Genomic DNA, 12,686 nt, shown 5'->3' with positions numbered 1-12,686 from the left:
TGAAAATACTTACTGCTGTGTCAGAGGTTTGGGGAGAACAAAGGGAGGGAAAGGGTTTGGAGTAGAAGAGCCTCTCCACAACACAGACACCTAGGAGCAAGTTAAAGGAGGTGTGTCAGGTGTCTGACTCCTTAAGTTGTATTTGAGAATCCTGGTGCCCAGCCTGTGGGATATTTGTAGATCTTTAGGCTCTTTAATTTCCACCACCATATAGGTGGCTAAGGCCACCATATATGGCCATATAGGTGGTGGAGTTGTAAGATAGTTTTTGAATTTTAAGGAATAGTACTGACCTTTCTAGACTTACTTTTTTTGTCTTGATTTTGCATTATTAGATTTGGTTACACTTGTAATATTCTATAATATATTTTAAAGGTAGAGAACAGAAGATTAATTATGGACATGTGCACAAGATTTTTTGCAAAAAAATTTAATGTGTGCATAATTGTGCTGGGACCTGAATGTATTTTGGCTAATGTATCCATTCTGGTATAACCTCAGTGCATCTTTCTGCAAGAAAACACTCCCTCAGTCTTGATAATTAAAGCTATTAGTCAAACATGCCTCACACAAGGCTCAATGCAAATTGTGGGTTGTAGATTGCCTATGGTAACAAAACAGTGAGCTGGTTTGTTTGAAACTTAGTTTTGGTCAGGTTCTCTTCCTACTTCTCCAAGTCCTTCTGTCAGAGTTCTTGGGAATCAAGGGCCAGGAGATTTTCAACTTAATGCCTTTTTTTATTTGATTCAACACCTACTTTGTGGATCTTCACTGGATGCTCTCTTATTTGTCCATATTTCTGTTCCTTGGGAGCCCAGACCTGGGCCCAGCACTCCATGTGTGACCTCACCTATGCTGAGTAGAGGGGAAATTATCACTTCCCTTGACTTGCCTTTGGTTTTAAGCTTCTAATTGATTACACAGATTCTTCCTCTCCTTTCCCTACTGCTCAGTCCCACGTCGGCAATACCAACTTACCTGCACATGAAATGTATTTGTTAGAAGCTAATAGAATGATATATTTCTATTATAGTGTCTGCAATTGAGTATTCACTGGCTAGTGAATACAGTCCAGTCTGAAACTTTAGAAGTTTTTTTTTAGACTAAAACTGGAGAGTTATTTTAAATTAAACTTCATCTAAAAGACTAAATTAGTGTAGATTATTCTTTCCTTAACAGCTCTGCTTTTCTGAAGAAGTACCCTGGAGCTAGTTGGGAGGCATGCAGTTGTTAGTACAGAACAAGTTGGCATTCAGAGTGTTTGCCACAGTTGTGAAGAGACAATGTGTTGTGTGAATTTTGGATGTCTGCTAGAATTTTGAATCTTGGAAAACAACTGCTTTGTAGCACTTTTTCTGGCTTTATGTTCCTTGGCTGTCCTTTCAAGTGATTGTTTACTGTTCTGTTAGTAGTTTTATAGTACTTAAATGTTTAAAAGCAGGATTTTTTTTCCTGTGGCTTTGCTTAACAAAGATGTGCCTTTGAGAATCACATTAAATCAGAAGAATTTCTTGCTACCTGTAGTTTAGAAACGGGATAAAAGGCTATTTGCATTGAATTTACCAAAAGCTTATATTTTGTGAAGTAGAAGTGGGTTTTTTTGATGAAGTTTATGATTGAATCAGAAGTGGGAAATGAAATCATTTTACCCAGAATACTGTAAATATCTCCTTTCCCCTTCCAACTTTCTGGAGCATGACTGTGCTAGATGATACTGATGGCTTTTCTTTTGAGTTGATGAGACTCAGCTAGCTTATAATTCTTAATTAAGTGCACTCTACCTAGAGGACTCCTGCCCTGATAGATTTGAACATGTGTAAGACTTTCTTAAAAGCAAGTCTTCTTTCATAGTCAAAAAATTTTGAAAAGGACTCATTTGTCTGCATGGTGACTTCAGCTTTCTCCCTGGCAACTTTTTGCACCTCAGTTCAGTTTGGAAGGCTGTACCTAGGTGTCAAATACAACTCTCAAAAGCAGGAGGCACCAAGAGCATTTGACTGTATTTTGAACAAATTACTGCCTTCTAGGCAAGTTTGCTGCTCTTAAAGCTTCCTGGTATTTTCATTTCTGAAACACGTTTGGTGTGATTACCAATTCTATTTATGTACTGCATAATTAATTGGAGAATTTCCAGATAGTTTAGGGAGTGATTAAGCTCCTGGCACAGGTCTATGTGTTTTTCAGGATCATTATCATCCATCTTTTTTCCAAGGTAATCATTCTTCTACTCTGCTGGTAGCAGTTTGAAATTTTACTTGGGGGAGCAGAACAGTTTATAAAGCAGTGCTGCCCATTAGAAATAAGCAGGAAAACATGTTGACATGCATATCCAGATGAGTAGAGGGGGCAAAAGTTGCTTGGTAACTTCCCAAGGAGAGGAGGGGACTACATTCCCTGTTGCTGCTTTGAGATAAGTTTAATTCATGCTGGATTACTGTTCACTAGTTTACCAAAATGAAGACAGAAGAAACTTCCTTTTTGTTAGGTTAGAAGAAATCTTTCCTTTAACTTTTAAGATGCTTTCTTTTTTCCCCCAAAGGGCTGTGTTTTGATTCCAAAGTATTTAAAGCCAGCAAGCACCAGTCCCTCTGCTGCACTGGCTGTCTTCTGGTGTGTCCGAGGAAGTCTCCAGTAAAGATGAGTGGTGTCTGATTGGGAATATGTTCGTTGCTGTGGAGACAACTAGGAAGTGAAACCTTAATGTCAGTGCTGAAATACTACAGTCAAAACCTTTAAAGGGACTTGCAATCTTTTTTTTCAGATTCTTTTGAGTTTGGCCAAATAAGGCAAAACATTTAAACTTAAACTGGTTTTTTATATTGCATTACAGGCACTTCTGTGGCTAGCGTACTTTGTTTCAGAGATTGCTTTTATCCAGAACAATTTTTAATGGTGTTGCTTTTTCTCACTAATACTGATACTGCTTGTATCTCTGAGGTGATTGCTGGAAAGTTAGCAGCATTGCAAACAAAATTGGTCAGGGACTTGAGTCAAAATTTCTTTTAGATGAGTGCAAACAGTAAAGTGTAGCTCACTTGGATGAAGGATAAGTTTGTAAAGACACATTTTAATTCATGTCAGTGTAGAAATATGCCAAATTCCCTTTGTATATTGAGATACTTCCATGTTTTCAGTATGTCAACTTCAATTTAGAAATGACTTGATTTGTTCAATGGCATTTTTAAGCTGTTTAGGTACTGAAGACTCCTTCACTCAACCAAATGACATTTTTGTTATTTTTTTAATTGAAAATGCTCTCATTTAGGGTGGAATAATTTTTCAGTGCCCATGCGTTTCCATAGGAAGGCTATGGTTGTCTACTTTGGAAACAGTTTTGATTCTAAATGTCAGACTCCCATCTTCTGTGTGTGACAGAACATCATTTGGTTTTTAACACATGCAAAACTTAGGAGAAGATGATATTTTATTTTTCTTTTCTAAGGAAAGAAGAGAAGAAAAAACTGGACCTGAGTTTCAGAGGTTGTTCAGATGAAAACAGTACTAGAGATTTTTCACCTAGGTTGCCCTATACTTAGACAGACAATCTTTATGTGGTGTTATCCTTCCATGTATGGAAACTGACTTAGCCTGACCAGACCCTGGATAACCTAATCTGACTGCTTACAACAGAATGTTGGGTTAAGTGGTCTCCAGAGGTCTCCATATAAACATCCAGTCAAGATGTTTATAGGACTGTAAGAAATCCTCTGGCCACATTGGCGGTTGCTTCCTGAGTGCTTTCTGAGTTGCAGGAAAATCTAAATAGTAGTTTCTTAGAAACATAAAAAACCTCACCATAAATAAAAGACTTGGGGAAATGCAGAAGTCACACCTTCCTTTTGTTGACATAGTACTCCTTTATCTTCCAGTGTCATTGTAATCAGATTTTTGCTTACAAACTGAGATTGATTTGAATAATCACATATGTATTTCCTCTGCAGACTTTTTCACATGTATTGGTATCACCTCATCATTTGGAAAGGATTTTTCTTACTGTAGTATTAGTTTTTCTGTTCCAAATCAAAAGTGAGAATTCTCAGTGAGGTAAGATCTCTCTTTAAGGTCTGAAACTGTCAGCTTTTTGCTAAAAAAGCTGTTATCTCTTGTTCTCTGTAGTGACAAATATGCAGATAAACTTCATGGCCCATGTCACAACAGCAGCAAAGTTGCAGTATGAGTTCTGTCTTCTGGTAGCATTGTTTTGACTCTTGCCCCTCAGTTTTGAAACTAGAGTACTGACAAGATCAAAAAGGGTATTTATTTCATGTGTCATTCTACTTTCTTTACCATAATGTAGTTCAGTATTTGCTGTGATGCTGATGATACTGTCTGCTGTCAGTCCCTCATTCTGGGGATTAGGCCCTCTGCTCTCTCAAATACTAATTTATCTTGGAGCTGCTCATACTAATATTGCCTAACCTGTTGTGAAAGGTGAAGACAACCTTGACCCTTGTGTGGTAGTTCTGCCAGTAATCTGTAATGAAGTGAAATAAAATATGAAATATTGAAATAATCTGCTCCCTTGAAGCTTTTATTTTTACAAGTTCTCTTGTGCTGGAAGGTAAGAAACATCTAAAATCTTTCTTGCTTTTGAGCTCTTTTTAGTCCCCATGTTGATTTTCCTTTTCTTTGCTATTCTTACGGTTGGCTCCATAAATCTCCCCTTTTAATAACTGCAGAAAAGAGTTTGGGCTCGTTTTATAAAATCTATTCAGGACTCAAGATTTTATCAGTTGTAGCTGAAAGTGACCTGTAGGTGCCAAAAAGAAGAGTCTTTGTTTGCTGTGCTTTGAGACTTATTTCCTTAGATTGACAATACTGAACAACTTTTGGAATAACTTACTTTGTTTTGTCTCCACTTCAGCTTAGAATTCTAAACCACATAGAAATCTTACCAGGTTAAGAGTACACCCAGGTAGCAGTGCAGATATCTTGCAGAATCCTATTAACCAATCTAAAGTAATGAGGCTAAGTTGCCTAATAATTGGCTTATTGCTCATGTCATTGGACTAAAATGTTGGTTAGGTCATTGTCCATTATTTCTCCGCAAAACAATGAATCTATTTCATAAAGAAGAAGTAGTTAAATTTTTTTAGTGTATTTACAGATGTTATGATCAAAAAGTCAATAAGTGAGTGCTACAAGCCTAAAATAGAGAATTTGGAAATATTGCAAACTTTGTGAAAGATTTTGAGAAAGCACGATAGGTTATTTTAGAGATACTTAAAATGTCAATGGTACCATAAGGTAGCACTGAATACTACTCTGGTATTTCACGTGAAATGGTTTTGAGGTGTGTGCGTTTGATTACAAGTCTGATCAGCTGCAGACTAGATTCAGTCGTGGCATTTAATCCACTTAACAACAAAACAGTAAATATGTGATCTTTCAAAACTGTCTCACGCCTTTTCTAAGCTTTTCCTTTACCTCTGTAAGTACTTACCAATCATTTTGGAGCACTGTATGTGTAATCTATTTTTAAGTTGAGCACAGATACTTTATTACCAACATTTTTCTGCCTTTCTTTTCTCCTTGCTTTAGAAATTCTATCAGGCAAAAAAGAAACCGACCAAAAGACCAAAACAATTCAGAAGCCTATTTATGTTTAGACTTCAGCTCTGTTATGTTACTTGTGTTATTTCAAATTGTAGTGAATTTTTTTGCTATATATTTTCTTTTTGAATAATGGCAGTCTTTAAATGTCAGCAGTTTTGTACAGTAAATTTGCCAGTATTTAAGAATAGAAATTTAGTTTCCTTAGCAAATAATTACTTGGTATTTCTATTGCAACCAGATTTGTTTTCATAAGTTTTTTGAGGCTTTTTTTTTTCATTTTCCTCCAGATTTTTTGGTGGTTTTTTTATATTTTTTTGTTGTTGTTGTCGTTTGTTTGTGGGGTTTTTTTTGTGGTTTTTTTGTGTTTTTTTTTCTTTGTTTTGGTTTTGTTTTTGTTTTTGTTTTTTGTTTTTGTGGGTTTTGTTTGTTTGTTTTTCTATTTTTTGTTGATTTTTTTTTTTCCCCTGGAAGCTTTTTTAACCTGGTATGTGATGAAGAATTTCACCTTACCCCCACCCCCAGCCTTGTCTTAAATGTGAATTCTTTAGTTTACCCTCCAGATGCTGCAGATTATTCCACACAGCTAAAAACCAAACCAGTTCTGTCATTCATTTGTTGAATCAATAACCTTAAGATGGGAGACATTGTTCTATCTAGAGAAATAGATCCAAAGTAGTAGAAACTTGTAAATCAAAAATTTCTCTGTCATATCACAGATGAAGGGCTTTCTTTTTGGATTATCTGATCTCTCTAGACATCATCTGCTACAGATGTCATCTCTCAGTGATTGTGTGAGTCCTGAGCATGGGAACATCCAGAAGTTTATGCACAGGAGAAAGATATTGGATACAGCCTCTTGAGGTTTCCAGAAACATGAAATAAATTTCTTTTATCAAAGATCTTGAAAGAAGTTCCTGAAGTGAATGATATGTGTACCATTTTAAACAATTAACTAATTGGAAAATGAGGAACAAAAAATTAATTTTTTGTAAAAGATAGAGTTCACTAGAAAAGCCCTGCAGAAGTTTGTGCTGCCTAATGCCTAAAAGGCAGTGGATGAAGCCTGGTGAAGTTTGCTGGTGGTGTGAAGCACCTTAAGGGCACTTGAGAAAGGATGCAGAAGGACCTTTCAAGGTGATGCACTAGGAGGGAGAGAAATAATTTAAACTTTGTAGAGAGTGGTATGTCCTGAGCAGACAGTTTCTTGTAAAGATGACATCTTGTAAATATGACATCTTGCAAAGATGACACCTTGCAGAACACCAACAGTCAGTATAATTTTGACATTTCTTTCCTCATCAGAGGAAAGTCAAAACACAAATGGAAGCAGAATAGGGAAAGATGTTAATAGTGATCCAACACATGGAATTGCTTCTGTGTGAAGAAAGAATGACTGTTTAACCTCGACAGGATGAGGTCTTTGTGGTCATCAGCAGTATATGAAAAAGTTAGAGAACAGATTGACAAGAAATTATTTTCTCCAAGAACTGATAGATCATCCCGTAGTAGGCTCAAATTAAATGTGATGCTCATTTAAGCTGTGAAATGCCATAGCACAGGATGCATGATGCTAAAAGCTGATGGTTTCAAAAAAATGAACAAACTAGCGTGCAGAATGTCGTTGAGAACTGGTAAATATAAGGTATTATCTCTGCCTGAGGTGGTCCCTGAGTCAACTTCCTTAAGCACCTCTCTCAGCTGATGATTCATAAGACTCATGGATTCAGATCCTGGTCCAGTAGATTGACAGTGTTTATCTTGATGACTTAAAAACAATGCAGAATGCTTCATCACAAGCTCGAGTCCACATTCCGGCTGGGTTATTAATCATTCTTTGAAGGTTTGTTTACCTTTTGAGCAAACAAGGGGTATGATATCTTTTAGGATACAGTTAGATGCACTTGCCATATTTGCTGTGCTGCTTGTCTGATCTTGGGGTCACCTGCCATTCTGCTCCCAGTAGGTTTTTTTTGGTGAATCCTCATTCATATTGAAGAAGAAATTCTCAGATTTTTCACATTTTCAACTGAAGTGGATGGATGGGCTTCCTGGAAATTTGTATGCTCCTTGTTCAATTTTGTTCTGGTTGTTCAGTAGCAATACTAAAGTTTTCCTCTGTCTTTCTTCAGCAGTTGAGGGTCACTGTAACAACTGGCTACTTTTAGTGTTTTACTATTATAGAGTAATTTTTAGTATTTTGATGTAATTTCAAGTAAATGTTTGTATATAATTGAATCAAAAATATACTTGCTTAACTAGAAAACTTTGCACAAGGATGTGACATGGTGTATTTGCTTGAAGGACCACTTGCCAAAAATAGAAAACATTCTAATTTTTTATAGTTTTATGTTGTTTACTTGCTAAAATATCTACTAGAAGCTATTTATGAAACATATATCAATAAATTATGTTTGGAAAGTAGTGTCTCTTAAATATGAAAAATTCTCAGCTTGCATTTCCTTTTTCTGTTTGTCCTTGAATTATTTTGCCACTGGTACTCTGAGAACAGCACTCGGTGTTTAGAAGTTGCATGTTGAAGGTTGATCAAGTTGCTGTAGGACACTGTATAAATCAAAAATAATTTTAAGGTTTTTTTGCCACCCTGCAGTTAACTGTGGTTGTTCCTCAACTCTGGTCTTCACCAGTTTGACTTTCTGGATGCTCAGTGTCTCTTCTAGTAACAGTTTGACAGTAAAGTGTTGCTTATGGAATTATGCTTTCAATAACTGGTTTTTTGTGCACACAATTGTAATGGTAGCTTGGTGTTCTCATTTCTTTCTACTTCACATTCATTTGGAACTATAGAATATGAAATACCTGCAGCTACTTCAGTGTTCCAAGCAATTGTCCAAAATGTTAGCTCTGTGTTCCTATTCAACCTCTCAAGGTTAGAATTAGCTCTTGTTGTAGGCAGTCAGTTGTCTGTTGAGTTATTGCTGTCAGACATCAGGAAAGGTTGCTTGCATTGTAGGAAGTCTTTCAGTTTCATCTTCTGATACTCTTGTATCTAATTTAAGTACATACACATTAAGCCAACTTACTGTATGCTACTAAGTGATAGAGATGCTTGTAGTACCTTATGGTGGGATAGGTTTACTCAGGCTGCTACTAAACCTTCTGGGCAGTTTTTGTTTCAAGTTATTAGAGATCCCCCAAAGAAAGAGTTATGCTATATTTCTGGTCACTTAATTGTTTTGCCTTGGTCTGTATATGAGGTACAGTCTAGGAGCTCTGTAAGCTGATGATCAGACGAGTAGGATTTACAAGCTCCTCACAAGCCATGCTTAATTAGCCTGTCACTGACTTGAGATTATGGGGAAAGCAGACTTGTACTCCCCATGCATCAGCTCATGTGACCATGCCCTTACATTTCTCCATGATGTTTCTGAAGGACTCAAGTATCTCATTTGGTAACGTTCTTGCTGAGATACTCCAAAATATACACATCTGTCACAATTAGTATTTAATATGGAAATTCTCTGGTTTTATAAGGGAGTTGTACAGTGAGTGTATTTCATACTGAGATCCAAGGGTGTTAAGGATGCTTTGAAATCTGCACCATTTCATTTGCAGGACATTTTCTTCAGAAAACGCTTAGTAAGCTGTTAGTGCCTTGGGACTTGCACAGCTACAAATAAACAAGCATGAAAAGACCAGTTGCTTCAAGCAGTGTTTCGTGGAAGTGACGTATATGTTGAGGAAATACAACTGGTAATACATGTTTTGTTTGCTGTTTTTATGCCTAAGTGAATACTTACCTTATTTTATTTTTTTCAGCAGCACAGTGGAATGAAGTTTTCCATGAAAGGAACACATAACCAAGGCAACAGCTACAGCCCCGTTGGCAGTGGAGGCATGAGGCAACCAGTTGGTAACCGTGGACACCACCAGTACAATCGTAATATATGGAGAAGGAAAAAACACAGAGACAGCTTGCCTATTAGTCTGAGCAGATAATGGCAGATGCCAGAATGACCTTCCCTGTTCAGACAAACTGAGTACCACTCGACTTGAGGGATGGAGACCAGCGTCCAGCACATCGTTTTATTGGTGTTGCCAAATATCTGCAGCTGACTTCTTTGCATGTTTCTTTGTGTGGTGGTTCAGTCCATCTTCAAGAAGTAGTTGTGCTTATCTGTGAAGCCTTATTAAATGTGGAAGTTTGTTTTCTGCCTTCCCACAATGGTTCATTCAGTGCCGAAGCAGCTCTGACAATAGAACTGCAAGGACATTTACAAATGCTGTAGCTTTTTTGCTGTGGCTATATCTGTTCCTTTTCTTTTATTTTAGAAGTGAAGGAAACTTCAGCCCCTTGGAATTATTTTTTTTTTCTTCTTTGCAGCAAGTCAAGTTGGGAAATCATAAAAATGAATTTGCTGCTCTCCTGGTTTGCTTTTTTTTTTTTTCAAAGCTCGATTCTTTTTCTCTGTAAATATTGGAAGTATGATTTGTGCAATAACTTGGAATTTTTAATTTAATTTCATATTATCACATAAGTTATATTTAAGGGGAAGAGGTTTTTTAATTTACAGATCCTTTCCCAGGTTGCATTATCTAAGTTGGGGTCATAGTTTCGGCAGGTTGTCTGAGCAGTGTTATAAACATGATATTTGGTAATATTTGAGGCTTCTTGATTCACAACGAAAGTGCGATTTGGCTTACAGTTTTAAGAATTTACTAAGCTCCAAAGCGTTTTGACCCTGTGTTTTTTAGCTCATTGTCTGGCCTCTATCAATCGTCTTGCTCTGACCAATGAGTTTTAATTTTCTTTAACTAGACAACAAATCGAACATTTGTAGTACCAGAAGTAAAACTTTTGAGAGGAATGGGAAAAAGGTTGGTTCAAGTCCTGATATGAAAATAAAAAGCTGTGAACTTCATGCTTTGATGCATTTTAGTAACATAACCTGTTAATGTTTGGGTTGAAACAACACTATTATACAGAGGTACCCGGCTTAAGGAATGTGGAGAAAGGAAATATGTTGATTCCATTAAGGAATCTGTATAGTAGTATGCATTAGTTCTGTTAAGAGCAAATATATAAAAAGTACTTCAGCTGCTCTAAGCATTACAAGAAGTATCTTTTAATGTGTTGCAGGAGAGCACAGCCCAGTGTTGTACACAGTATGAGTGGCTGGCACTTAATTTACAGATGCATACAGGTATACTATGCAAGTGTGTATTGCCATGACAAACACTGTCTATAACTTTTTGAAAAATGTACATCCTGCCTAACCCTGAGGTTTTAAAGCACCACAGTTGTCCTGGGAGTAGGTCACATCTCATGCCCTCTGACTTCCCTTTTTTTAAGTGAGAGTTCTTAAGCTATACAGAAAACTACAGGTGAGTTATGTAAGTCCACTAGCAGAGAAAGCTGAAGAATCCTGTTAACAGGACATCTATACTGTGTACAGATATAGAAGGTTTTAAAACTGGTATCCGAATATTGAAATGAGGTGTCAAGCATGAAGCTTTTTAATATGCTGTATGCCTTAGAAGCAGAAGTAGTTCATGTTATTACTGAATCTGTCAAACACAAGCAGGTCCTTGAGGGGAGAGAGGGCAACATTCCAAACTCGAGTAGTGCATATCTGTTTGCAGAAAGTTTGTCTTAAAGCTTCAGACTCATCACAATAAAAAAGTTCTAAAAATTGTGAGCTGATTCATAAATAATATCTAAGGGCTGTTACATGAGCCTGTACTGCTTAGTCTTCACACACTAGCAATATTGAGCATAACTACATTAAAGAGCCTTCAGAGGCTTTAATTGGTGTCTTATACTAGTGTCCATTTTAAAGCAAAACTCATTTGAAAAGTGGTATCATGTAACACTTCAGTCATGGTGAACCAAATGAATTGGCCTGGCTATCACTGTGGTTATGTGCTACAGGTTTAAAAAAATGTTTAAATTTTTTGTGTGGACAACTATGTGGAAGCTAAAATTGACATATTTTTATGTAAAGTTTTCTATTCTTTGATTTTTAATAAACTTTGGAGACCAGTCACTCTTCTGTACTTTTTTTATGGGATACTTAATGGATGAAGTGACACTCAACCTTGTCCTATTCTTTGATGTACACTTTGAACATCTGCTTTAAATTGTTCATGCTGAGCACCTTCAGAATAAGCTTGGAAGGTGGATGGGTGCTCTCAATTGATGGTGATATTTTTCTAAAGGGAGTAATGAGCATGGATATTTCTTTTGTAGTTGTGGATTTGGTCCTTCGATAATGAGAAAGCAGAGGAGCTGGAGGCAGTGCCTGCAGTATTCTCAAGAGGAGATCAACTTGGGATTCTGTAACTTTTAATTAACTTTTTTTTTTTTCTAGTCTCTCCCTGTAGTTTTTAAATTCCTTTAAAAATCTTCATCTAGGTTTCAACCTCCTCAAAGATTTGGATGTATCTTTCTTTTTGTTGTTGAGTTCTGTTAACCCTCTGAAAGGACTCTGAAGTGTCAGTAGCTGACTCTAATTAAAAATTTTAAAAAATGCATCTTTGGAAGGAACTAGTGTGTATATATATATATTCATATATATATATATATGTATGAATGCCAAGAAAGGGAACTGAAGTTTTAATAGACAGCAATGCAGGGCTAGGGATTGGCAATCAGGGAGGATACTTGGTCAATCTTAATGAGTATCTGCTGGAGAAAAGCAGAGAAGTAGTGGGAAGGGAAAGTAATAACCACTTAGTAGTAGATGGGATAATAACGATTATTTTTTCTGTCAGTCAGCCAGTGGGACATGACTGACAGAGGGATACATAATCTCTGCAGACATGAAGATTAAATGCAGCAACATTGGTTTTGTAACTTCCTAGACTCCACCTTTTCCCTCCTTCTGTCCCAGATGCTGATTTTGCTTTATTCCTCCCACTGATTCTGCTCAACTGTCTATCCTTGTTAGTAGTGTGCATTTAATGCATTAGGGTTCTCCCTTGAACCCTTGTTCTCTGATAAAAATATAAGAAATCTCCTTGATCCCAGCCCTAGTTACTATTTTGTACACTGTTCATAAACAAAACTAGTCATGGACTTGAAAAGTGGAAGAGGCTGCAAGATGGGACCCAGATAGTCCATCATAGAAAGAGCTCAGTTGTGGTCTATTCCTGTTTACAACAGATGTCAA

At 36.7% G+C, this 12,686-nt stretch overlaps 1 protein-coding gene across 2 annotated transcripts in view; it reads left to right on the top strand.

Moving 5' to 3' along the window:
* TENT4A (terminal nucleotidyltransferase 4A) overlaps positions 1 to 11,561 on the top strand; it is a 58,696-nt gene extending 47,135 nt beyond the window's left edge. For both annotated transcript variants that reach the window (XM_053957526.1, XM_053957517.1), the window contains one exon: positions 9,334 to 11,561. In XM_053957526.1, coding sequence (XP_053813501.1) covers positions 9,334 to 9,513 — 180 coding nt within the window. In that variant the 3' untranslated portion in view covers positions 9,514 to 11,561. The remainder of the gene's footprint in view (positions 1 to 9,333) is intronic.
* The last annotated feature ends 1,125 nt before the right edge of the window (positions 11,562 to 12,686 follow it).

Source organism: Vidua chalybeata, chromosome 1, assembly GCF_026979565.1.
Source record: "Vidua chalybeata isolate OUT-0048 chromosome 1, bVidCha1 merged haplotype, whole genome shotgun sequence".
Lineage (NCBI taxonomy): Eukaryota > Metazoa > Chordata > Aves > Passeriformes > Viduidae > Vidua > Vidua chalybeata.
The sequence above is the reverse complement of the archived record's forward strand: the minus strand, read 5'-3'. Positions and strand labels throughout refer to the sequence as shown.